The sequence below is a fragment of the Portunus trituberculatus genome, chromosome 47 (genome assembly GCF_017591435.1).
Source record: "Portunus trituberculatus isolate SZX2019 chromosome 47, ASM1759143v1, whole genome shotgun sequence".
Lineage (NCBI taxonomy): Eukaryota > Metazoa > Arthropoda > Malacostraca > Decapoda > Portunidae > Portunus > Portunus trituberculatus.
Window position 1 is genome coordinate 11,513,049 of NC_059301.1, and position 27,597 is coordinate 11,540,645.

Here is a 27,597-nt window from a genome sequence, read left to right on the forward strand (position 1 = left end):
TGTATGTCATTTAAGCTTTTTTGCAGTGTCCATGCTTCTTGATGTTCTTATGATTGTGGTAAGTGATGGTGGTGAAGGGAAGGATTTTGTTGCTGGTTGTGATGATTGGTGGTGTGTAGCGGAAAAAAAGATGCAGTGACTTTTGGTAGTGTCTAGGTTAGGTTAGGTTAAGTTAGGTAAGGTAGTGTGGTGGAAGTAGTAGTAGTAGTGATGTTAGTAGTGGTGAGGATCATGATGGAGAGGATTCAGCTGTGGTAATTGCAGTAGTGATATTGATAGTGGTGATGATGTTGGTGGTGATATATGAGTGTATTGCCTTCGAGATGTAAAAAAAAAAAAAAGTGATGATGTTATTGCAGTGGTGTGGTGGAGAATTGTGGTGATGTGGTGGGTGGTATTAGAGAAAGAGGAGGAAGTGTAGAAAGGAGTTATGGTAGTGGTGAAATAGTATGGTAAGCGATATTAAACAGGGAAGTAATGGTGGTGATCGTGGTGGTGATGGTGTGGAGTTATGCTGGTGGTAGGTAGCGTGAAAGGAAGTTACAGTGGCGGTGTTGGAGAGGGAGGTAGTGGTAGTGGTAATGGTGGTGGTGGTGGTGGTGGTGGTGGAGGTGGTGGTAGGTACAGTGTGAAAGGAAGTTGCAGTGGCGGTGGAGTGGTGTTGATGGTGGCGGTGATGGAGAGGGAGGAGAGAAGAGAAGTGGTGGTGGTGGTGGTGGTGGTGGGTGGGTGTGGCTTTAATGGGAGTGACGGGAGACTGGCTTTATGTCTTTTGTCCGGAGTAGAGAAGGATAATGTGAAGTAATTTTGTGTTTACTTTCATAGCACGAAAAAAAAAATAATCTTAAAACCCAAAGAGTGCTAAAAGGGTACGAAATAAACTCTCTCTCTCTCTCTCTCTCTCTCTCTCTCTCTCTCTCTCTCTCTCTCTCTCTCTCTCTCTCTCTCTCTCTCTCTCTCTCTCTCTCTCTCTCTCTCTCTCTCTCTCATCCTTGACTCTTTTACATTCATGAAATTCTGGACACACTGTCAGAACGTGTCTTTTCGATGCAATTAAGAGCAATTAGAGCTGATATAATTATTTCTCCCTCATAAGACACAAGGTTCATATTCCACGCGCCTGCTGCTCAGTCCAAGGCGCGACGGTCAGGTGGGGAGGGAGGAGGGATGTGTTCCCTCTCTCTGCATCACTCAAGAGGGAATTAAGTTGCTCAACCCCGCTGGACGTTGATCTCGCGTCACACTCTCCGATAGCCATCACGGTCAAAAGGGAAGAACTGTGATATTTCAACCTCTCCTCCTCCTCTTCCTCGTCTCCTCTGCTCCTGTCGCCTGACTTGAGAACTGTGCCACAAAAGTATTCTTCGTGCTACAATAATGGCTGGAGCACATAAAGGAATACATAGGAATATATCAACTTCTCCTATACTTTACTTTGTTCATTTTCCGTTCCGTGAAATATCTCTTCTCTATTACCACAGCACACTTGACTCCTAACGTGAGTACTACCTCTCTCTCTCTCTCTCTCTCTCTCTCTCTCTCTCTCTCTCTCTCTCTCTCTCTCTCTCTCTCTCTCTCTCTCTCTCTCTCTCTCTCTCTCTCTCTCTCTCTCTCTCTCTCTCTCTCTCTCTCTCTCTCTCTCTCTCTCTCTCTTCGTTATCAGCAATACACCAACCGCCGACTATGGAATTAGCATTTGAGTTACGTAAAAGAAGAATTCGTCCCGTCCATCAGGCGCAGTAGTAAAATCAGGGCCTTGTATATCCTGGCAAGAGGAGTGGCCTCGCCGCCGCCAGCCACTGACCGCCGCTGAATGCCCAAGTCCTCGCTCTTGGGAATAAATTGAGACCGTCTGAATTGGCCCAACAAATCCCCCAGAAAATTGGTTAGTTTATACGAGATGTAAACGAATTTAGGACTCTGGGTGTTGTGTGTTTCGTATTCGTGTGTGTGTGTGTGTGTGTGTGTGTGTGTGTGTGTGTGTGTGTGTGTGTGTGTGTGTGTGTGTGTGTGTGTCTGAGCTGTTCCTCCGTGTTTCAGTCTCCAGGTATCTATTTGTCCAGGTTTCTCTGTAGTTATATTAGATTTTTCACCTCTTTTGTTCCTTTGAGTAGTCGTTTACGCCAGGTGTCTCTGCTTCTAAAAGGGGAAAGCTATAAATACCTTTTTTCATGTCATTTGAACACCTTTTACGCTTCCATCACGTGTCGGCTCAAGTACTCAGCCTCTTCTGTTCTTTTAATAATATAAGTTTCTCTCGATTTTTCCCAGACGGATCTACTCAGTGTGTGTGTGTGTGTGTGTGTGTGTGTGTGTGTGTGTGTGTGTGTGTGTGTGTGTGTGCGCGCGCGCGTGTGTGCGTGCTTCTTCTCCTATTCGCTGTACCTGAGCGTAAAGATAAAAGAAAAATTCCTCCAGGCAATAACTATGACCTTGGCAGTAAGCTTTCTTTTTCCCCGGCACTGAGACAAGCGGTTACACCAAGCAAAGGCTGACACAACAACAACAACAACGCCTCGCATCGCTCACCACACATAAAATCAACAATTCTCCTGGTTGGTTTTGTTGCTCCAGGAAATCTCCAAAACGACACGAGCTGCTCACTTGGCCAGCCTCGGGTTTTGGCTTTTCCTGCACAGTTTTATACCAGAATTCCACAGTTTATAAGCTTTTTGTGTCATTTATTCCGTTTTGCACGTTTTTTTTTTCTTTTTGATTATCTTATTTTAATCGTGGCTATTTCTGGTCAGTAAAGAATTAGCAGTATTGTTAGATTCGCTTTTCAAAATTCATAATTACGAGAGCATAATTTTACAACCGACAAACGCCAAATGGCAAAATAGCTGATGGCAACGTTCCACTTTTTCTTTATTTTACTTTACCTTTATTTTTTTTTTTTTTTTAAGGTAATTCTGGCCTGCCAAAAAATGAGATGGAGTGTATCTGTCAACCTCACCCTTGGAAAGCCATGGCAACGTAGGGATATGAACGCCAAAACGCCGCATCGCAAATTAATCAACTGATGAAAACGTTCCGCGTAACTGACTCTCACGTCCATTTACTTTATTGGCCCATATTGCTTCATCTATTTCACCGGCGTGGCTTGCGTCAGGCCAACACTGCTGCGGAGGGTGTGTGTGTGTGTGTGTGCCCGCTCAAGTCCCCTCAAACCAAACAAACCTCTCGTACCACTCCCTCGTCTCTCATTCTCCCTTTCTAGATGTGCCATTGAAAGATAAGAACCAGCGAACTAAGTAAGGCGATTCTGTTTCATTTGATGCTCGTTTGATATCCTGAAGCCACAAAAGGGATGGGATTCCTTTTATTTGTATGTGAAATTGTGTTTCTTTCGTGACAACCAAATTTGTACGCTTCTGCATGCTCTGCTGTTTAATTCGTTTGTCTACCACTGTTACTGACACTCTCTCTCTCTCTCTCTCTCTCTCTCTCTCTCTCTCTCTCTCTCTCTCTCTCTCTCTCTCTCTCTCTCTCTCTCTCTCTCTCTCTCTCTCTCTCTCTCTTAAAAATGGTTCTTGATAAGTTGGTGTCGAAAAAATTACGATGAAATGAGCAAGTAGCGAGTAGCAGAAAATGTTCCCTGAGGAGCAACGACGTCATTCATCAAATTTGCAGAGTTCGGGAATATTACAATACGTAATTAGTCAACAAGCGAGGTTTGAATTGCATTATACACGTAAGTCTTTCACGGGAAGAGTAGACAAGTACCAGGTTCTTTCTTTCTGTCATTAATGATGGAGAATTCTTATTAAAGCATCGGAACACTTTTGAGAACTCTAATCACTTCAACTGTTAAAAGATTGTCGAGATAAAACACCGTGGAATGTTTAGAAATATTGGCTAAGGAAGATATTTCAAAAGTATAGCCAATGTATCTCCTTTAATAGGACAAATGTTCCTGTGAACCTAACAAGTTCTTTATTTTTGGCGTTTAGAAGTCGTCCATATGATATACCAAAGCGTTTGAGAATACCTGTCTATTCCTCGTCCTCTTCACATAATTTGGTTGTTTTCTTCGTTGCTTAACCTCTTCAGTACTGGGGCACATTTCACCTTGAGGTTTGTGTACGATTAGACCATTTTATTGACATAAGGAAGGGTCTATTAAGGTCACACAATTAATGGCTACAGTCTTCACTATTTAAATCCTCCTCATGAGTTTCTGAAGCTGTATAAAATAAGCAAATAGTAAACAGAATGAATATGAAAACACATCATGGTACTGAAGCGGTTAAGATTATTTCCAAAGGCAATATTGACGAACAAACGAGTTTTCATGGACGTTCATCCCATTGATGGTTTAAAATCCTTGCTAAAGAATCACTAGAAAAAATAAAACAGTCTTGAAAAACTCATTCACTTTCACTAATGCCTGTTAAAGAAACTCGAGATGAAAGAAGAAGAAGGTCCAAGACGGTAACCCACAGTGATGACTTGGGAAGCGAAGGCACGTACGTAAGTCACCTCAATAACACACTTTTATGAGGGAATGAAAGGAAGTGAACATCCGCACCATTCCTGTAATGACCCCCGAGAGACGCTATTAAATCATGAGCCAAAGGGATTGACTCACTCTGCTGGCATTCACACACCACGTAGAGACGCTGCCGTCATGTTGGTCTGCCTTATGTATTGTTCTGTAAGGTTAGTCGGTATCGATCTATAATGTTGTTGTATAGTATATGTTACTCCTGGTGTTTGAGAGTTAACTCCTTCAGTACCATGACACATTTCCGTATTCATTCTAGTTACTATTTACTATTTAGAGATTTTATACAGCTTCAGGAACTTATGTGAGGATGAAAATAGTGAAGACTCTGGCCATTAATCTTCTGACTTCCATAGACTCTTCTTAATGTTAATAATCGTCTAATCATACCCAAACTCATGGTAAAAAATGCGTCCCAGTTCTGAAGAAGTTAAGAATATAAGCCAAACTTCAAGAACACGAAAAAGATCTACGTAGATAGATGTATTGATAGATGGTTTATGGACAAGAGTACAGGAATATCAATCTTAATATCCATAAAAGCAATTATAACCCAATATAAAGAAAGATTAAAAAAAAACCTCACCAGAAGGAAGGAAAAGAACAACAATTAAGTATACTAAGTCGGTGTAAGTGGTACTCGCTGCACAGACATATGTACACCTGTCCAGATACGATATTTTTTATCCCTAAATTTATGTAACGTTATTTTAAGGCTCCCTATTAACTCTGCATCAACGACATAATTGCATAGATTAATTTAGTCATATCGCTCTTGCTTCCTTTTCTACTTTTTTTTTTTTGTTATCTAATTTCATCAAACTTCAACCTGTTTTTTTTTTTCTAGTTCTATGCTAATTACATCCCTTGAAGCCTTTGTCCACGTCACCCTAATTTTTTACTGAGTTTTCTTACTAGCGTTGGTTATTTTTCCCCTTTTACGCTAAACACCTGGAAATCCATAGAGACATTTTACACAGGTTAAGATTCCATTACTTTCTTTCCTTGCAACTCTCCTGAAAAAAAAATAAATAAAAAAGAGGAGAGAGAAAAAGCGAAGCCCTGTCTCTGGCACTTTTACCTTTTTTTTTCTGCCACCTACATTGCTCGGGCCCCTCACAAGCCTGACCATTTGCTGCTTGTTTCCTGACACGCGCCCTCCCTCCCCTTCCTACAGGCAAAAATTCCTGGACACACCACCGCTGCAATTATCACAGAACTTCCCACCCAGAGGAACACTTGACGCGCCCAATGTATTCAGCTTCTCGCACATGTGGGTCACACTTGCACACACACACACACACACACACACACACACACACACACACACACACACACACACACACACACACACACACACACACAGAGAGAGAGAGAGAGAGAGAGAGAGAGAGAGAGATTAACCACTAATCTGATTATACATTTTACAGAACACTACCATAAACTGATTCATTTGATATATTAGTATTACATAAAAAAATTATTAGCATTTCAAGCACAATAGTGAAAGGAAAAAGTAAACTAGATAGTGAATGATTACTAAAGGATATACACTGTAAAGAAAGGATTGGAAAGAAACACACACACACACACACACACACACACACACACACACACACACACACACACACACACACACACACCTTTACCTCGTGACACCAAAAGATTAACGAGAACACAATAACTTCTGTACTATACCTCTCCTTGCCACGTCGCTCTCCATCTCACCAAGTAACTGATGCCTTTGGACTACTACTAACTACTACTACTGCTACTACTACTACTACTACTACTACTACTACTACTACTACTACTACTGCCGCTGTTGTTCCTTCGTACGCCCACCGCCTTGCTCGTTCCGGTGGCGTTCCTCTAAAACTTCACGAGTTATTTGGACTTTCGCGAATAACAATAACTATCGCTGTCCTTCCTCCCCGACCCTCACCCACCAGCCCCGCCCCTTCGCCCCGCATTCCCATTCCCTGGCCCCCAAAACACACTCTTTCCGTATCGAACCTACTACTGCCACTGCTGCTGCTGCTGCTCCTCTTTGTAAGCAGAAGAGGAACGGGCCAGGAAATAACACAAACACCCACACATACACACACACACACACACACACACAGAGAGAGAGAGAGAGAGAGAGAGAGAGAGAGAGAGAGAGAGAGAGATTTGGCAAAGAAGGGAATTAAAGCTGGTTCTCAGTAACAAATATTAAAAAGAACGAGCGATTCTAGACTGAAAAAAATTAAATAAATAAGTAAAACAAAAGAAATAAAACAAAACAGACGCGTGAACAGTGTCTTTCATCCTCTCCAAAACCACGACGCGTAAAAAAGAAAACAAACAGAGAAAGAGATAACGAGATAAAAGTATAAAAACTCAATAAAATAATCCCATAACACGAACTCGAGGACACGTAGACATAACCGCATCATGAAAGCAGCGATTACAAGGAACAGGTTACGTGGAGTTAGTGTGGGGAACTTTCTGCCTGTCATTATGCATATTATAACTCAGAGGAGGAGGAGGAGGGTCAATAGTGATGGAGGAGAAGCAAGGCAAAGGCACGTCTCGCTCACAGAAGGTGCCAATTAAGAAGTCAGAGCCGCGAACGAAGATTTGTGAAGATGAAGGTAAAGTGAGCGAAGGAGAAACCATAGTAGTTGACTGCCAGGAGGAAGAGGGAATGAGGGGAGAGTGAATTGTGACTACAGGAAATTAGAGTGGAATGGAATATGACGGTGGGTGGAGAGAGAGAGAGAGAGAGAGAGAGAGAGAGAGAGAGAGAAAGACCTACAACAGGTTCTCATTCCTATTCAAATCTTTCTCCCTCTCTCATGTCTAACTACCATCGATACGAGCAATGGACAACACTTTTCCCTCAGTCTTAAGTCCTCTAATCCCAAAGAATTGACGTGTAGCGAGAAGACTGTCGCTAGATCAGAGGATTTAAGCCTTTCACTGCCACTCAATTTTTCCCATTATTACTTACAATTCTTAAAAGGGTAATTTTTTGCACCGCTGTCTCTCCTGTACCTTGACAAACACTAAAACCTCACATTTTTTTTTTTTCTGTAAGTCTATCCAAAGAAATGATTGCAGTCATCTCAGTGTTAACAGTGACGAATATAGCATTGAAAGGGTTAAGGCAGACAGGAAACCCAAAACACAGCAAGGCGGTGATTGCAGAGGGTTGCTGGATTCCTGACCGCCACTTGCACCCACCCTGCACCTCATCTCTCACCTAACGAAGCCCCGCCGCTGCATTCTGACTTTCATATCACGGCCTCCCCTCCAGCCGTCAAAAACACGTTGCTGGTATTGGCAAGCTTGACTGTCTGACTGTTTGAGCCGGAGCGTCAGGAAAGAGCCGCCTCTCGCGTTACCTCCCAATGTTCTCATTCAACTTCCCGTTCTCGCTTATGCAGTGTTCCCCACTAGACTTGTTTTACTGAATCCGCTGGAATGTGTCCCTCGCCTTGCACACGCAGCACGCACAGCCACAGTTTTCAATTTTACTTGGGAATATTAAACGTATGATGTGTTTTAATGATAAGTACACATGATAAGTAAAACAAGCCAGTTAAGATTAGTACGTACCTGATTCATACATAACAAGGGCGGTTCACAGGGACTTATCCTTGGTTTCACTGTGGTCCTGCGTGCAAAGCTTCTTGAAATAAAGGAGAAAGTATTTGTTATTTTTTCCGATATTCTCGCTGATATTTCTGCTCTATGTCCAACCTGCAATACCTTCTTTTTGTACAGCATACCCCTCCATCCTGCTCCAGACAAGCTGCTGCAATAACCCTGGCCCTCCTCTCTCGGCCTCCTCACCCAGCCAGCGTCACTTACCTCCTCGTTAGACGCTATGACTTTTTTGTTATAAATTGATAACATTCTCCATTCAATATATTCTTTCCGATTTACTTTAACTGTGCAATACATTATCTTTCTAAAAACACAACCTTCCCTCAACTGCCTTGCCATGTTGCCAGGGGACTTCTGACGTCTGCCATTCTCCTATCTCAGGATATTTCTTTTCCTTATCAAGCATTTCTACACAAACCATGGCTTGGGAATGACTGACTTGTTCGACTCCTACGTCACAATAACACAGCTCTACACACGGAGCAGCTTCACTAATATAATCTACATGTCGAATGAGAATCAATAATAACTTTGTGTTGTGTTCTGCCCTCAGGAAGCCCAGGAGGGGATGCGCCGAGTGTTCCAGCTCTGAATCACCTGCCACGGAAGACCAGCGGCCCCGTGCAGGCAGCGAGACAAGTCAGATTAATGCCTTGCTGTCGCCTTCAGCAAGATAGGAAGGAAGTTAATGATGAATGAGTCGCATAATGAGCCGCTTTAAACCTCAAGAAGTGGCGGTGCAGTGAGCATGCAGCCCCCTTGGTAGGCCTTTCCTGGCTCGTTAAGGCAGTGAGAGACTATGTTCGTGATGTGACTGTAGCAGATTTGAAAGTGTTACGTGTTAATGAAAAGATGATGTTTTCTCACTGTTCTGAAGACTTCCGTGGCATTTTCTATATAATGCATAAGATCATGTGGGAAATATTGTAACAAAGACTGCGAAGTAACCAATGAGCCGCCAGCAGACAGCAGCAGCAGCAGCAGCGGCATTAGAGGTGACGCGTCGTGGTGTAGTGACGATGTGACCTGCTCATCGCTCACTGTTGAAGTGTCGCGCGAGGAACTGTCCCGGGGGAGTGGGCAGCTTAGTGTCGCGGAAATGATGCTTCACAACCCTAATGGGTATGATCACTCAGTGTCCTCGCTTGATGGCCTGCAAAGTGGTGTATTACTGCCATAATAGACTGACCGCAGTGGAACATTTCACTGCATTTTTGGAACCTTTTATAAGAGAAATAATGAACTGTCAGAATACAAGAAGTGCATAAACTAAAGCAAGAACAGTCCCAGTGGAGGAAGTAGTGTGCTGAAGACTCGCTATCAGAATGTGTACGTTTAAGTTATTTACAATGCAGCAGACGCAAGGGAATTACATTATTTAACGGAATATTGGAAAATGTATATCAGAGGCGAAATTGAATGCCTAAAACTTTTTTGAGCCAATAAAATACATACATGCAATTGTGAATCCCAACAGGAGCGAGTGGAGAGAGGCGGAGGCACGGGACAGGCATGACGGTGTGATGAAGATACCAGGCCACGGTGTAGATGACTGTGAAGGACAGGGCCGAGGCAGTGAGCGGCGCCTGTTGACGTGCATGCTGACACACGGCAAGACCGATAACTTGAGCAACGGTGAAGACTGAGGGAGCAATGATTACACCAGCCACCAAATTTAGTTACGAATGACAAAATTCCTGCACTGTGGACAATAAACGGACGAGAACAAGAAAATAATGAAACTGGAGTAAAGTGATCCTTTACGTTAGTGAGACGTTCATGCAAGCAGGTTTTGCCTACTAACTATAACAAAACCAGATCTTTTGTTTCCTTTCGTGGAAAAGTCGAGTAAAAGAAAAAAAAACTTTGTGCTCTGGATGAACAGTGTGAGCGCTCGGGGAAGCTTTCACTAATGACGGACACGTTAGTCGAGCAAGAGCCACAAGGAGACGCATCATAGTAGCGGCCGGGCACTGACACCCTGGTTGGCAGCAGCGTAGTACCAACAGGCAGGCTTCCTGGTTCTCACCACCACCGGCATGAGCTTGCGCCTGACGCCCCCCGCCATGCTGAGTGCCAGCATCATGCTGGCCTCGCTTCTCATCCTGCTCGGGGCCAACTCTGGATCGGCGGAGCCCAACCCAGGTGAGTTAGCATGCACGCCTCAGCCCTACAATGCTGCATCAGGGTTTTCATTAGGGAAGAGAAAATTGAGAGAGCCACAAATATTTTATTTTACTGTTAAGTCTTCTCAGATGAAGTGCACACGGCATGCTTCAGAATAGTGTAAATGCATTCATTACTGTTGGTGACGTTGTGATCCCAAAGCTGTAAGTATTAGGAAGCAGTACGTGGAGGTCGTTGCAGTGCTCAGTTCAGCTCCCGTGGAAACACAGTATCGCTCGCTGCGGGTGGCGGCGAGGGAGCCTCTGAGCCTGAGCCGGTGTAATATGCCTCATTTCCGGGAATGCGCACATACATTGGAATATGCTGTTCTAATTGTAGTATATTTGCTCGTCCTTGATTAGCGGCGCCGCGCGGCTCACGGGAAGTAGCGGCAGTATTACTTGAGATAAGTATGCCATTCAATGTTCCGTCGTGAGCACCTGAGCTGAAATGTTTGTATAAGACTCGGCAGTTAGTGTGGGCGTGTGAAAACCTTCTGAAAAGTCGCCGTCGTTAGGGTGCCATCGAGGAGCGAGACGAGACCGGACGCAGCGGCTGACGATCGCCTTGCACCTGTCGCTGCCGCCAAGGGCTGTCACCGCTACTCGTCCTCCCTTCCGCCTTGCTGCATCAGAAGCTTTACCAATAATATCGACGCAATCTCCGCCAACATCAGAGTCTCGTTAGTCCCATCACCTTCAAAGTGGCGCATAATTATACTCCGCATGGGTTATGACCGGTCGAAACGGGCTCCCGAACACCGCAAGGACCAGTTAGCGCACAGATCGTTACAACCAAGTCCTCACTGCCCAGCTGCTCCCGCCGCCTCCCTACTCCAGCCCCAGACTCCTGCCGTCACCACCAGCACCACCACCGGTACCTGAGGCTATCACTCGTCACTTCCACTCAACGCTCGCTCCTTGTGCTTCATGCGTATACCTTCTGGAAAACTATTAACCTGCGTGTGTGTGTGTGTGTGTGTGTGTGTGTGTGTGTGTGTGTGTGTGTGTGTAATTCACCTTGGTCGTCTGATGGTCACCCAGCCAGTCTTCCCCATTACGGAGCGAGCTCAGAGCTCATAGACCGATCTTCGTGTAGGACTGAGACCACAACACACTCCACACACCGGGAAAGCGAGGCCACAACCCCTCGAGTTACCCGTACCTATTTACTGCTAGGTGAACAGGGGCCACACATTAAGAGGCTTGCCCATTTGCCTCGCCGCTCCCGGGACTCGAACCCGGCTCTCTCGATTGTGAGTCGAGCGTGCTAACCAGTACACTATGCGGTGTGTGTGTGTGTGTGTGTGTGTGTGTGTGTGTGTGTGTGTGTGTGTGTGTGTGTGTGTGTGTGTGTGTGTGTGTATCTATCTGTCTCTGTCTCTCTCTCTCTCTCTCTCTCTCTCTCTCTCTCTCTCTCTCTCTCTCTCTCTCTCTCTCTCTCTCTCTCTCTCTCTCTCTCTCTCTCTCTCCTGCACAACCCCATAAGTAATTAAGAGCGTTGGTCGTGGCGGTACTCAATGTGCTCTTGACTCCCACCTGTGTTGAAATACTTTAAAGTCTAAAAACTGACTCACACCCCCAGGCAACACACCCCCAAGCACTCCTGACGCGGTGTTCCCTGTGCTCTCTACGATTAGGGGGAGGTGTTGGGGACAGAATCTCTCTTCTACGTATTGTCTTGTAAATAAAAGAGTGTCGTTGCTTCAAAATCGGGCTCTGAGTGTGGGTGAGTTCAGGTAGAGGTGGGAGATGTCCGTGGCACTGTGTGAAATGTGAATTATAGATGAGGTTAAGGTCTGAATGTGTGAAGGAAAAGGTGAGAGTCTAGTCAGTGGTCAATGTTTGTGTGCATGAGAGTTAAGCGTCATGTTATTGTTAACCCCTATAGTACCGTGACGCATTTTGATGTTTATTCTGCTTATAGTTTGGTGATCTCTTACAACTTCAGAAACGTACGTGGGGATTAAAATAGTGAAGACTCAGGACATTAATCTTCTGACCTCCATAGACCCTTCCTAATGTAAATAAAGTCGTCTAATCACACCCAAAACTCAATGCAATCCAGTAGCGAAGGACTTAAAGGATATTGTGAAGGGAGAAGTATGCAGTCAGCCTCTTGTTAGTAGTGCTTACTTTGCGATTTTTCCATCTACAGGAATTAATAACCGTATATCATGAACCAGCAAAAGGACAAAGGGTATACGAAAATATGAAGAATATGGCATGGATAGTGAAACAACACGTACCAATAAGAGTATTTCAGGAACAATAGAAATAAGCCGTCAGATATATATGTTGTTCGTACATGACTCATAAACATGGATGGCCCAGAAAGTGTAATTTATAAAATGTGAATAAGAGGCAAAATTTTCTCCGTGGTGAATTTTAAGCAGATGTGTGAGGAATGAGGCAACCTTTAGAGAGGAAGAGACGGAAGTAATTACCATCAAAGCTGAAGGGTGGAGAGCAAAACGAGACTGAAATATTACTGCGAATAATCTTGACTGGAAACCACGAGTCGAGAAAATTAAAGGTAACAGGATTTTGATATTTCACTAATTCAATCAAGTTTGCAATTATGGGAAGCTTATATGATTCGATTTGTGATGTAAGAGAACAGCAATTTCTCCGAGTTGTGAGCTGTGGTACAAATGAATAAATAGATGAATAATGTGACTCTTAGCTCTTTTAGTACTGGGACGCATTTTTTGCTCGAATTTTAGGTGTGATTAGATGATTTTATTCACATTAGGAAGGGTCTATGGAGGCAGAAGTTTAATGGCCACTGTCTTCACTATTTTGATCCCCACATGAGTTTCTGAAGCTGTATAAAATCACCAAATAGTAAGCAGAGTAGATATGAAAACTGACCCACGCTACTCAGTTTCTGGCCATTGAAAACTTACCATCAATAAATTCACCCAACCTCCCCTTGAAAGTATCACCTATATATTTATTGATCGCGCTTATTCCACTCACTTACAGTCCTATTCGTGAACGTAAGTTTCGTTTATTATAATCCAAGTTTTGCTCAGTAACCTCTTCAATACTGAGACACATTTTTTACCTTGAGGTTTGTGCATGATTAGACCATTTGATCAACATTAGGAAGGATCTATGGAGGTCAGAAGATTATTGGACGCAGTCTTCACTATTCTAATCCCCGACATGAGTTTCTGAAGCTGTATAAAATCACCAGATAGTAAGCAAAATGAGTATGGAAACGTGTCATGGTACTCAAGGGCTCAAGAACACGAGAACATAAAAGAAATAAGGGAAGTTACAAGAATCCGCCAGCCCTGCACGTGGCCAGTCCCTCTATAAAAACATACCTATTTATTTCCACCTTTCACCTTCATCCATAAATTATTATTTTAAGTACAACGAAACTGAAACCCATATTCTGAAACGCCTTGCTCTCACCCTCACTACTTTCCTAAGACTTTAATTGAAGGTAGCCGTGTTTTTAAGGGTGTCTTTTTTATGTTTCTAGTGATAAACTGGCAAGATTTCTAGATTACTGTAAGGAGAAACTTTCTTGAAAACCCGGCTAGTCGTTTCTGTGGCCTTGAAAAGTTGCCAAGGCATTCTGAACACAATTACATAATTACATAAGCCAAGGCTTTCAAGACTGAGGTGAAGGAATGGGAAATAGGTTACTGCTTTTCAGGCCTCGTATCTTTAGAGAGCCGTAACCATCACACTGAGAAACTGCAGAACTTCAGGTTACCACACTTCCATGAAACGTAATAGTATCGGCTCATGTAGGGAGTATCAGAGGAGCATGGGAGCGAGTATGGTAGGTATAACAGTAGTATGGGCACGGTAATGTAGAGAATGTAACACGAGCATTGGAATGAACATGGGTGAGAATTATGGGAGTAGAGTGTAAAGAGTCAGAGCAGATGAGGGACATAGGAGTGAGTATAGGACAGTGTTATTGGGTCATTGGAGCGAATGTGGAAGAAAATATAACAGAAGTAAGGAAGGTTAACATAAAAAGGGAAAGTATTAATATGGTTACTCAAATCTGAATTTTGGGTATGATTAGACGTTTTTACTTACATTAGGAAGAGTCTATGGAGGTCAGAAGATTAATGGCCAGTCTTCACTATTTTAATCACCATATTTGTTCCTGAAGCTGTATAAAAATCGCCAAATAGTAAGCAGAGTGAATAAGGAAACGCGTCATGGTACTAAAGGGTGTAAATTCCCAAGCATCTTCCCCCAGTAATCACCTGCAAATGTTTTAGACACTTATATTCAGGTAAAACTAGACAAATGTGGGTGGAAGGGAGACACAAGCTACTAAAGTCTGTCTACTCTAAAGTGGCTCCTGGGTCTCGGTTTGAATGGTGTCCCAGGGAATGCGTGGTTGTCAGGTCTCAAGGAAAACCGTGAACTATCCTTGTCATAAGTGCGTTGATCAACAGAAAACAAGTATTATTCGCATCAAATCAATTACGTTATCAATAAGCTACAATAAGTTTTAAGTTCAGGAGCCATTTTAGAGTACACAGACTATAGGTATGTACTACTATATTCTTTAAATATAGTACGCACCTTACATCAGCTTGTGTTTCCCTACCACCCACTCACTCTGTACACTCATTTTTATATTACAGTCACTTCAAATAATCCTGTATTCTAGAAAGGGCAAAATTAACCTCCTATTTTCTCTTCCCTTTTTCTGAGTGTGTACATGCAAACCGTTTTTTTCCCGTTGCCCTCAGTGTTAACAAAGGACAACCGGAGCAGTAAAAGGGTACAGACTAACTTGTGATGTACGCTAATGACATCACGAACCTGCAAGACCCTCGCGTGTTGACCTGCAGGATTAATGCTCGTGCTTCCTCAAGGTTTTTATCTTCTCTTTTTCTTTTCCAGGGGAGGGTCAAGGGTAGCGCTGGCAGAAGGACTCTCTCTCTCTCTCTCTCTCTCTCTCTCTCTCTCTCTCTCTCTCTCTCTCTCTCTCTCTCTCTCTCTCTCTCTCTCTCTCTCTCTCTCTCTCTCTCTCTCTCTCTCTCTCTCTCTCTCTCTCTCTCTCTCTCTCTCTCTCTCTCTCTCTCTCTCTCTCTCTCTCTCTCTCTCAATTGTCTGTTGTTTTTATAATCTTGAAACCAGTGGGGAAAAAGTTTAGATTTCAGCAATTTTAAATCGTTCCAAATCCTTCGAGTGTTTCTCTGGATTTCTATATAATTATCATACTGATTTTTTATTATTTTATATTCTCTTGTGTGGAATTCCTGCTTGGCTCCGATGCAGAAATAGAAAGTCCCTTGACAGTTTAATTAAGGCGAATCTTCACCCCGCGTCCGGTCACTGAAGATTTATTTACAACGCTGTTACTGGAATTCCAAAGCCACTGTTCGCCATCCTAGACGCCACTGTGGCTGTGAAATATTTACGTTTTAATGTATTGATTTTCGAAGCGACATGATATTTTTTTATGCTTAAATAATAACTTGTGATTTCACCCTGGTAGAAAGGTAACTTTCCCTCGTTGGTCACTAAAACGCCTTGGATGGAAAGACTGTATTTTTTTTTTTTCTCTCTCTCGCTCTTGAACTGTTACCCTGAAGCCTCAAAGAATGACATTTCCAGTCGTGATCAGAAGAGTTGCATCTCCTCCTACTGCGTGCTGTGTTTTCCTTTGATCTTAATTCCTCTGATCTTTTGACAGCCCCGGCACCAAACCCGACAACAGATGGATTCAAAGAACTTGAGATTGAAGATAAACTATGAGCAGTTGAAGGTGGTGCGATGTGTTACTCGATATCTGGCCAAGACAACCGTGTGTCTCACGAGTAAAGGTTATGTTACGAGCAACTCTGGAGCCGCGGTCTCTTCTGTGCCAGACCTCTGTTATGTGCATTGTTTGCCCATTGCTTGCCAAAATGCATTTTTTTAAAGAGCGAATTTCTTTTAACTCATGACTCTGTTAAGCAAACATACACGACTGGGAATCATTTGAAAGCCACTGAATTGTGAAAAGAAATAGGATTAGCTCAACAAAGATAACTAAGTATGATATATTGAAAATTTTTATATCTGCACCGGAGAAACAGCGGACTAGGTAATCGCTTACTGTGGAAATGAATAAATCTGAATGCATTACAAAAAATTATAAAAGAAAATTAAATGACAAAGGCTTTTCCAAGCAAATGCGTTCAGTGTGTGTGTGAGGAACGTTGACCCTTGCATCTAGCTGTCACATGCCGCCGCCACCACCACCGCCATCAAACGCCGCCGCTGCTTTCACGCTGTCCTAACGTCCGTCTTAACTCACTCATATTGGCACCCATTTTTATTTTTGTCCGATCAAAACGTATACATGTCACTTTCCTTGTGTTCGGAGCGCTATACTGCCGCACCTCCACACATTATGTAGGTTAAGTGGCGTGGCGCAGCTCCTCCCTTCCTTTTCAGGACAATCTCGCGGTACCTTTCACGGCGTGCTTGGCGTCGCCTTTACCGCCCATCTCGTTCCGTCAACTCGCCATTGTATTTTCCAGGCCGGTAGTTGCAAAGTCAATCGACCGATCACAAACACTTAAATACATTTTCCCCTGTCCAGATAGACCTTTCAGGGTGACTTTCAGCCAGTCGTCTCCTCAAGACCCGCGCAGGCCACATCTTTTCTCTCCACTATCGTCGCCGCCGCCCCTCCGTCTGCCCACTAATACCTAAGTCTCCCTTGCCATGACCACCGCCACCCTGGTCGTCCCGTAAAGAGAGTTGGGTCCTTTATCTTGGCCTTATCGCCTCGACATCTATTGGTGGAGGCGGCAGGCGTCTCGTTATTACTGTGGACCAAGGTTGCACCGCCAGGCAGGTTACGGTCCTCTCACGACTGTTCTGTTAACGGGAACTGTTTTTATGTGGACGCTGTTATTAAGGGTGAGAGGCAGGTGTGGGGCTGACGGTGCTCAGAGTTCGACACTAAGGAGCCTCATGGTTATCGCTTGACCACACTCACGCCGCGCCGCGACACTGCTGTAATTGTCAGGCCTCCTGTGTGGCACGCGCAAGAGAGGAAGAAAGGGAAGGAAGGGAACTGAGATGAGGAAGAAAGGAGAGAAGAGGAAGTCACAAATAAGCGTAACATTTGTTTTTCCCTCAAATATACAAAGTTTGATGAAAAATAAACAAATAATAAAGATATAGATGAATAAATGAATATATAAACAGAGCACCAAGTTAATCCATACCAGTTTTATAATAGTGCCAGAAAAACAACAACAACAACAACAAGAGGACTTTCCACATTGACAGCGACAGTAGAATCTTGCCTCCCCAGTGTATGTGAGCGTTGAAGTGGGAGCGGAATGCCAAGAATCCAGCCCTGCACTCTCTGTCTCGGCTGGAGAGGCTGGAGAGGCCATGCTACAAGACACCATGAACAATAATTCACACCACGCCGGGGAACATTTTACACATCCGAGGAACAAATAATACAAAACACTACTATTATTTACACCAATTAAGCCCTTTCACTTCTATTTGACACTTTTTTTTATACCGTGTGGGCTTTTCACGGGAATTTATGAGCTAAAGGGGATCTTTTTGGGGGGTACCTCCTATCTCAAAGTCCACCCGCTAGGTAAACCCTTGCGCCGAATGAGGCAGCCCAACCTACACTCAGAACGTAGATAGGATTCGAACCCATGCGCTTGGAGACCCCTCGGACCTCAAAGCACTCATGATTCCACTGCACCACGGCGGCCCTCTAATAACCAATCACTCGGACATCTTATCTTGTTCTACACCGACATCCAAACACTGAGCTTGATTATGTATTGCCAAATCTATTCTTTTTGTCGCTTTCTTTAATTGAGATGCTGATAAAGATTCCTTGCACTGCTGTTAGTGGTGTGAAATGTTGCGTGTTGCAGTGAAAGGACAATAGTAATCAGTGCGTAGGATACTGTGATTTTGGTCTAAATTTGCATGTGGAAGTTCATGGCAAGTATATAACCAAAGATATAAAACTGTTCTTGGCAAAACTGAACATTCTCTCGCTATATTCCAAAAGTTATGTGCCTTAAACCTCTTTCCCTTAGTTTTGTGCGTATTCAACCTCCTGTTTCTGCTTGCTTTGAATCTCTTTTCCTTATTTTTCGTTTATAATATTTCTTTTGCTTGATCTACGTACCTTGAACCTCTTTGCCCTCTTTTGCCTGCCCTGAATCTCCTTCTACGTGCCTTGAACCTCCTTGCTTTGTTCCATAAGTGACTTGAACCTCTACCGCTTATTCTATACATGACTTGAACCTACTGGAATCTCCTTACCTTGTTCTATATACTTGACTTGAACCTCCACCTTTTTTTGTATATGCTTTGAACCTCCTTCGTCTGATCTACATACCGTGAATCTCCTCCTTAATCTACGTGTTGGTAATCTTCCCAGTATTTTTTTTCCGTGTCTCTCTTCCTGAACCTCATCTTCTTATACGTGTCTCGAACTTTTTTTTTCCTTACTCTTGTTGTACGTGTTTTAAACCTCTTCCTTTGATTTTTCCTAAGTTAACTTTGTATTTGAACCTTCTTCCCTTGTTCTAAGTAGTTTGAACCTGGTTTGCTTGTTGGACGTGTCTGCGACCTTTTTTCTTGGTCTTCTGAGATACACACGTGCTTTACCCTCTTTCCCTTCTTGTACGTACACTATCTTGAACATTCTCTGGATATCTCCCTTTGATATTTGCGTGTCTTGACCGTCCCTGGCTTCACCACTCGCCTCGCCTCCCCAGCATGGCGTGAAGGAGTCCTGGATGACCCGCTACAGGAGGGCGCGGGGTGCAGACCACAAACAATACCAAATAAAAAAGAAAGAGTGTGCGAATGGTCCAATATCGGATTCGTGAAGGCATCGGGGTCTCTCTTGAGTTGTGAGTTAGCGTTTATTGAACATCTTACCCGAAAGGGAGAGGGAGAACCCGGTGCTTTGGGGACGCTGCTGACTCGCTTGCGTACATACATTGAGGTGCTACTTGCCTGCCTTGCCTGCCTTGCCTGCCTCTTACCCGGGGATTGCAATAGGGAAATAATAACGATCACCGCTGGACGCGCATTGAGGATTACTACTTGCAGCACAGGAGCCGCTCGGTAATTTGAACATTCCCTCACAAGGAGCCCTTCGAACGCTTCCCATAAGGTGCTACAGGTCTTTGTCTCCCGCCGCGGCACTGGGTTTGATTGTCAGGCAAGGCGAGGTGAAGTGCAAAGCGGCGCGCTGGACGGAGGGCGGTGCTGAAAGGGCGTCATTATCCCGTGCGTTGTTTAAGGTTTTTGGGTGAATTAAAGGCAGTGTGGTCCAGATGGGTAAGAGGTGAAGTAATGGCTTTATGTAACTCACTCAATGTGTTCGCTGGAATAACCCTCCTCACTTCGTCTCTCGATTTCTGGGTCTCTCTCTCTCTCTCTCTCTCTCTCTCTCTCGCGTCTCTCTCTTTCTCTCGAAATTCTCTCGCTACTTCCTGTATTTTGGCACGAAATTCAATTACTACCTATTTTTTTTCTTATTTTGGCAATGAATCGTATTTTTTTTCTTTTCCTGTGATGTTTGTTTTAGTATGACATTCTCGGGAAGGGATGTGTTGTTGTACAGTTTGTCTGCTGCTGTTTTGAAGCAACAACCCCTTATCTTCATTCAATCGGCTTTATATGGAGACTGGCAACTGAGTGGGCCTTTTTTTTTTTTTTTTTTTATATATGTATTTTTTTTTTTTTTTTTTTTTTTTATACCATATGGACTTTTCACGGGAATTTATGGGGTAAAGGGGATACTTTTTTGTGGTACCTCCTATCTCAAAGCCCACCCGCTAGGAAACCGTTGCCCAAAGTGAGGAAGCCCAACCTACACTCGGACCGTGGACAGGATTCAAACCCGTGCGCTTGGAGACCCCTCTGACCCCAAAGCACGCATGGTTCCACTGTACCACGGCGGCCAGTCCTCTTCTCTTACTTAAAAAAAAATCTCTATAATATGTTTAACGCTCTTATAAAGACTGCGAGGGTTTTCAGGGGCGTTTTCATGATGGCAGCGAGAGTTTAACAATTATTATGCATCACTGATTGAAAAAGGCTTATGGGATCAAAAGGATAAGAGGAAGAGGAATGGTTGCATGTAATTGGACGTGTTCACTGCAATTACCTCCCTACACACACACACACACACACACACACACACACACACACACACACACACACATTCTCTCTCTCTCTCTCTCTCTCTCTCTCTCTCTCTCTCTCTCTCTCTCTCTCTCTCTCTCTCTCTCTCTCTCTCTCTCTCTCTCTCTCTCTCTCTCTCTCTCTCTCTCTCTCTCGTGTGTGTGTGTGTGTGAGAGAGAGAGAGGGAAAAAAATCGCTGAAAATAGATCAAATAGATAGAAACAGCCAATGAGAACTCGCCACTGAAGACAGTCATGATAGGAAGCTAGAGCGTTGACTAAAGAACATTTGAAGGCCTTCTACGAGTATACGAACCATACAAATCTCCTCTCTTTCCTTTATTTTCAACCAACCAATCAAGAACACATCGTCAGCTCACCACTATATACCAAGACCTTACCATTAACTAATACGAACGCCGGGAATTTCAACCAGGGAAGGAGAATATGATATGATGAAGCAACGGGAAACTTTACAAATTAAACCCCCCTCGCGTACTATTTTAGCACAAGTTTGGCTTCTCGACACACCTTTTCGTTATCAAAGATGTGGTGGGCTTTTGATTTCCAGCACACTTCCTGCAAGGTTAGTGGGAGTGAAGGAGGGCTGGCGAGATGAGGGAAGAGTGTGAGAGTGGAAGGGGAGAGTGGAATAAGTGTCAGAGTGGAAGGAAAGTGAACAAGGGTGGAACAGAAGGGAGGGAAAGGTGTCAATGAAGGAAAGGGAGGAGGGGAAAGAGGAGACTAGTAAGGATGGAAGGATAAAGAAGAGAGGGTGCTTGCGTGGAGGAGGAGGGAGAAAATGAATGCAAGTGAGAAAGGGGAGGGACGAATGAATACAAAGGTAAAAGGGAGGAAGGGGAGAGAGGAAATGGATGCAAGTATAGAAGAGAAAAGAGAAGAGAGAAGAAAATGGAGGAGTGGTGAAGGAAGAGAGGAAGGGAGTATGCAAGGGTGGAAGGGGAGAGAGTAATGGACGCATTGATGTCAGGGAAGGGAAGGGAAGGGAAGGGAAAGGAAGGGAAGGGAAAGGAAGGAACGGGAAGGGAAGGGAAGGGAAGAGAAGAGAAGAGAAGAGAAGGGAGGGAAGGAAGGAAGGAAGGAAGGGAAGGAAGGAGGGGAGGGGAGGAGGGAAGGGAAGGGAAGGGAAGGGAAGGGAAGGGAGGAAGAGAGAAGAGAAGAGAATGGAATGGAAGGGAGGGAGGGATAGGAAAGGGAAGGGAAGGTTTGTGCCCTATGAATAACCCTCGCCACCAAAGGGAACCAAAACAGGACCAGTGAGCACCACCTCATTCCAAACCGTAACGAGAGAACGAGTTTAATCATTTATTCCCATTGATGTTATTTGCCTCAACTCAAACAATTTTCTTTAGTTGTTTGGAATATTCTACATTGTCGCTGTTTTGGTCAGGTTTTGTAAGGGTTGTCATTTATTTTACGAGTGACAAAATTCATTAGTAGTTATTGTAGTAGTTTTAAGTGTGTATTCATAATCTTAGGTGTAGTTAACCCTTTCAGCACTGAAACGCATTTTTACCTTGAGTTTTTGGTTACGATTAGATCATTTTACTGACATAAGAAAGGCTCTCTACAGGTCAGAAGATTAATGGCCAAGTCTTCACTATTTTAATCCCCCACGTAAGTTTCTGAAGCTGTATAAACTCACCAAATAGTAAGCAGAATGAATATGAAAAAGCGTCATGGTACTGAAGGAGTTAACTAAAGATATTGCATACTCATTGAGGGAAAAAGCACTTAGCAATTCGAGTGACAAGCTATATTGGTGATTCTTGTGGTTATGAATGTGTTTCGTGATCGTTGTTTTAGTTAAGGATTTTGCATACTCAGTTACGGAATAAAAGCCCCTTAAGATCTTGACTACCCATTTATGTAACCTTTAAATATTGTCCTTTACATAAACTTCACATACTCACTGAGGAAAGTAAATATCCCTTGAGAACGCGACTAACCATTTACGTAACTTTAATCCTTTCAGTACCATGCCACGTTTTCATATTCATTTTCCTTACCAACTGGCGGTTTTATACAGCTTCAGAAACTTATGTGGGGATTGAAATAGTAAAGACTCTGGCCATTAATCATCTGACCTCCATAGACCCTTCCTAATGCAAATAAAACCGTCTAATCATACCCAAAAAAAAAGCATGATGAAAAATACGTCTCGGTACTGAAATCTTTAAAACTGTTACTAACAAAAATACAAAGCATAATAAGAACACGTGCCTTTGAATGACCGTAGTATATCCTAACCCAACACATTATAACACGAGAATCATGCACGTTCACCATTTCATATAACTTTGCATGAAGGGAGGAGAGAGGAGAGAGAGGAAGCTGGGCAGGAACTTTGCTCTAAATTAGTTGCGTCAGTAGTTCACGTCTCAAGACTCGATCCAAGGCTGACGAGGCCCAACTCACTAAAACACACCAAAAGAAAATATCGCACCTGCACTTCAAAGTTATTAATTATAGGCAAAACATGGCGTGCTGGTGTGTGTGTGTGTGTGTGTGTGTGTGTGTGTGTGTGTGTGTGTGTGTGTGTGTGTGTGTGTGTGTGCGTGTGTGTTCTAATTAAAAAGAGTGGTCGCATGTTACCGGATTTATTACCCTGTGAATGATATAGGGAGAGAGAGAGAGAGAGAGAGAGAGAGAGAGAGAGAGAGAGAAGGTAGGAAGGAATAAAGAAGAGAAAGCATGGACATAAAGCTGAAAAATATGAAAAACAAAGAAGCAAAGAAAAGAGAAAGACAGGAATAAACAAAACAAACACATAAAATCGACAATAGAGAAAGAAATAGAAAACGGGGAAGAAGAGTAAAAAAAGATAAACAAACAATGCAAACAGGGAAGGAAAGAACAACAACAACAACAACAACAACAACAACAACGACAACAAAAATCAGAAGAAGAAAGAAAGAAAATATAAACCACAAATAAGGCGCACTAAAATACCAGCAAATATCAAATAGAACCCTTTTTAAGTCCCCTGTAAAAAATGAAAGGTACGATAAGGGTAGATTTGATACGAGGGGGTATAACAACACACATCTACCCACAATATCACCTTCCTCCTTCCAGAATGGTACAATATGGACAGATGTACTCTTGTTTACATCAAAAGGGTATACATATAGTTTTGGTGCAGCGTGGTAGTCTCTCAAAACACGATCACTTGCTTCATTCGAGCGTTTGGACTGCTATTGATAAAATTAACAGGAAATGAAGTGTTGTGAAGGTGTTGTAAAGGTTTTCCTAATTAATGTGGACAGAAATACCCTTATCTACATTGAAAGGGTACATATTAGTCTTGCTGCAGAGTGGAAGCCTCTCAGAACAAAATTACTGGTTTTATACGAGCGTTTGGAAGGCTACTGATAAAATTAAAATTTAAATGTTCTGAAGGTGTTGTTAAGGTTTTCCTGATTAATGTGGACAGAAATACTCTTATCTACATTGAAAGGGTACATATTAGTCTTGCTGCAGCTTGGAAGCTTATCAGAACATAATCATAATTTTCATTCGAGCGTTTGAACGGCTGCTGATCAAATCAACCGGAAAATTGAAGTGTTGTGAAGGTTTCCTTGATTAATGTGGACAGAAATACCCTTGTCTACATTAAAAGGGTACATATAGTGTTGGTACAGCGTGGAAACTTCTCAGAATAGGAGCATTGGTTTCATTCAGCGTTTGGACGGCTACTGATTAAATTAACTTCTTCAGTACTGGGACACTTTTTTCCTTGAGATTTGTATACGATTAGACCATTTTATTGACATTAGGAAGAGTCTATAAAAATCAAAAGATTAATGGCCAAAGTCTTCACTATTCCAATCCCCCACATGAGTTTCTGAAGCTGTACAAGATCACCAAATAGTAAGGAAAATAAGTATGGACACGCGTCATGGTACTGAAGGGGTTAACCGGAAAATTGAAGCGTTACGGTGTTGTGAAGGTCTTCTTGATTTATATTACTCAGGGCGGTGATTTGGATACTAGAGACAAGAATTATGGCGCCAAACCTTAATTGACTCTCGCGCCGTGTTCCCTCCCTCACCTTGGCAAAAGTATGACACAAGCACTGCGGCTCAATATGGTGGCGGTGAATTGTGAGACAGATGCACGCGCCTTTACTTCATTGTTGTGTGTTGTGAGAGGGAGGTGTTGGACGCGGGTGGGTTTACAGGACTGAACTTCCACTGTGTTATCTGTCTGCCTGTCTCTGGTTCTTGTCATCTACTCGACCCTGACATTGCGGAAAGTTATGATGTGTGTCTGATTATTATGGTGGTTTGTTGTGTGGGTTGTGTAATTTTCTGTGCGTGTTATTATGTTTAGTTTTTTGTATGTATTCTTATTGTTTGCCGGATTGCACGAGTTAACTTTCTTTATTCCTTAAGTCTTTTATTACTTCAGTTTATTGTATGAGATTTTATGTTGATTTACTACACAAATTCGTGATAATGTTACCTTTCTATGCTAACTATTATTATTTTACCTTATTGTTCGAGTTACGCTACTTTATTACCTAAATTTTCATTGTTTCAGCTTATTGTAAGAGATTTTATATTGGTTTACCATACAAATTGGTGATGTGTTACCTTTCTACGCTAAATGTTATTGTTTTACCTAATTACACGAGTTACGTTACTTTAATCCTTAAGTTTTTTTTTTTTTTTCCTCAGCTTGTTATACGAGATCTTATATTGGTTTACTACACAAATTCACAATAATGTTACCTTTCTACGCTATTATTGTTTTACTTTATTGCTCGAGTTATGCTACTTTGTTGATATGTTACCTTTATATACTAGTAATATTTTATCTTATTTCACGAGTCGCGTTACCTAGTCGCGGATTTCACGGTCTCAGGAACATTATCTTTTGTACTGTACCATGATAAAGAAAGAAAAAAAAAAAAAGGAGTGTCCGTTCTCGCCTACTTCTTTTTTTTTTCATGTGATTTCCTGTGTCAGTCTTAATCAGTCAGGCTGTCAAAGCGAGGTGCAAACATTTCAACCATCCGCTGTAAATATCCTGTGCCACTTTACTGCTGCAACTTTAACATATCCAAGCGTTGAAATATCACTCTTCCTGTAAGCCTCCCATTGACTGCATTTGGATTTACAACACTTCCTTGACGGCTGACAGTAGTACCATTTTTTTTTCACCAGTGTTCCTCAGAAAAGTCTGCAATAAGAACTTTGAAGAGATGAACTTTTACATTCTCTACACATAACCCCTTCAGTACCCATTATTCTGCTTACTATTTGGTGATTTTCTACAGCTTCAGAAACTCATATGGGTGATTAAAATAGTGAAGACTTTGCCCATTAATCTTCTGACCTCCTAAAACTGTTCTAATCCAAATCAAGCCATCTAATCACACCGTATTTATATTTATTCTGCTTACTATTAGGAAATTTTATACAGTTTCAGAAACTTATGTGAGTGATTAAAATAGTGAAGACTCTACACATTAATCTTCTGACCTCCTTAAACCGTTCCTAATGTAAATAAAATCGTGTAATGACACCGAAAACTCATGGTAAAAATGCGTTCCAGTACTAAAGGTGTTAACCAGGTGTATGTGGGTAGGATGGTGGAGGTGTGGCTGTGTTAGTGAGTGTGTGTGTCCTCCATCCCGGCCTGCTGCTGCTGAGATGATGGTTTGTTGTGTCTCTAGAATCACAAAACTTCTTATTTGTTTTTTCCAATTGACTTTAGTAGTAATTTGGTGAGGTGGAATATTCTCTCTCTCTCTCTCTCTCTCTCTCTCTCTCTCTCTCTCTCTCTCTCTCTCTCTCTCTCTCTCTCTCTCTCTCTCTCTCTCTCTCTCTCTCTCTCTCACTATTCCTGGAGTTGGTGCAAGTTTGGGGAGGAATATTGAAGGAGTCACGGTGCATTTCACAACCTTTAGTGCCTGCAGTAATATTTTTTGTAGAGTGACTTCTATATTATGTGATATATTTATTGCCATTAGCATGCAAAATTTCTGAACTTCCATAATACCTCAAGTAAAAAGTGACTCTATCAAATTCATTACCGACGACAGTTTATTAGATTCTCCTTTCTTACATTCGAGCGCCTTGTGTTGTTATCAGAATTTCAGAAGTTTGATATTTGTGTGTTGGTTACAATGGAACTTATGTGAGCGAGGTCAGGACGAGGCGCCGTCAAACTTTATTACAGCCGAGGAAGTTTGACACGATGGCACCATGTCTCACCTCACGTCGCCTCACCTCTCCTCACCTCACCTCACCTCACCTCACCTGCTGCACCATGTTAGCTTGTTCTTTTTGAGTGTAGGAAAATATAAAAGTCCTTGGATTTTTTACTGCTGCATTATTTCATTTTATTTTATCTTTTTACGATTTATAGAATTCCTTCATGCCACAACTGTTAAAAATACTTGAAAGTCATGTCATCTATCTTTATTAAGCATACTGTTGCCTTTATTTCAAATGTCAGTCGATTAATCTGATTCCTCTAATCTTTTTACAACTTTTAAAGCCTGATAACTGATTCATTCCAAGGAGATCAGAGGGCTTATGATTAAAGTAGATAGCAAAGCATAGTGCATGTGAGATTGGCGGATTAAATAACAACTGATCTGGACTGCAAAGAGTGACTGTACTTGTACCAGATACATTCAAGTGGCATTTTTGTTAACCCTCTGAGTTTTAGGTAATGACAGAATGGCACCTTTTACAGCAACCATGGAGCAAAAATAGATAAAGCTACAACCACTTAATCCCTTGAGTACTCTGACGCGTTTCCATATTCATTATGGTTACTATTTGATGTTTTTATACAGCTTCAGAAACTCATGTGGGGATTAGAATAATGAAGACAGTGGCCATTAATCTTCTGACCTCCGTAGATCCTTCCTAATGTAAATAAAATGGTCTAATCGTACACAATTCTCAAGGTAAAAATATGTCCTAGTAATGAAGGGGTGAAATCTCCTAACTACTCAAAGAATGATTTTGGAAGCATCAGTGGTATCTTTGGCATAAACTGGAGGAGCATGATTGGGCTTCAGAAGAGCACTTGGAGACAGTACCAGGCAAGCGTCGGA

At 42.6% G+C, this 27,597-nt stretch overlaps 1 protein-coding gene across 3 annotated transcripts in view; it reads left to right on the top strand.

The window, feature by feature from the left end:
* LOC123498042 (zwei Ig domain protein zig-8-like) overlaps positions 1–27,597 on the top strand; it is a 181,388-nt gene that overhangs the window by 80,644 nt on the left and 73,147 nt on the right. For 2 of the 3 annotated variants that reach the window (XM_045245117.1, XM_045245119.1), the window contains exon 3: positions 8,715–10,306. In XM_045245117.1, coding sequence (XP_045101052.1) covers positions 10,201–10,306 — 106 coding nt within the window. In that variant the 5' untranslated portion in view covers positions 8,715–10,200. The remainder of the gene's footprint in view (positions 1–8,714; positions 10,307–27,597) is intronic. The other variant, XM_045245118.1, reaches the window with a different exon arrangement.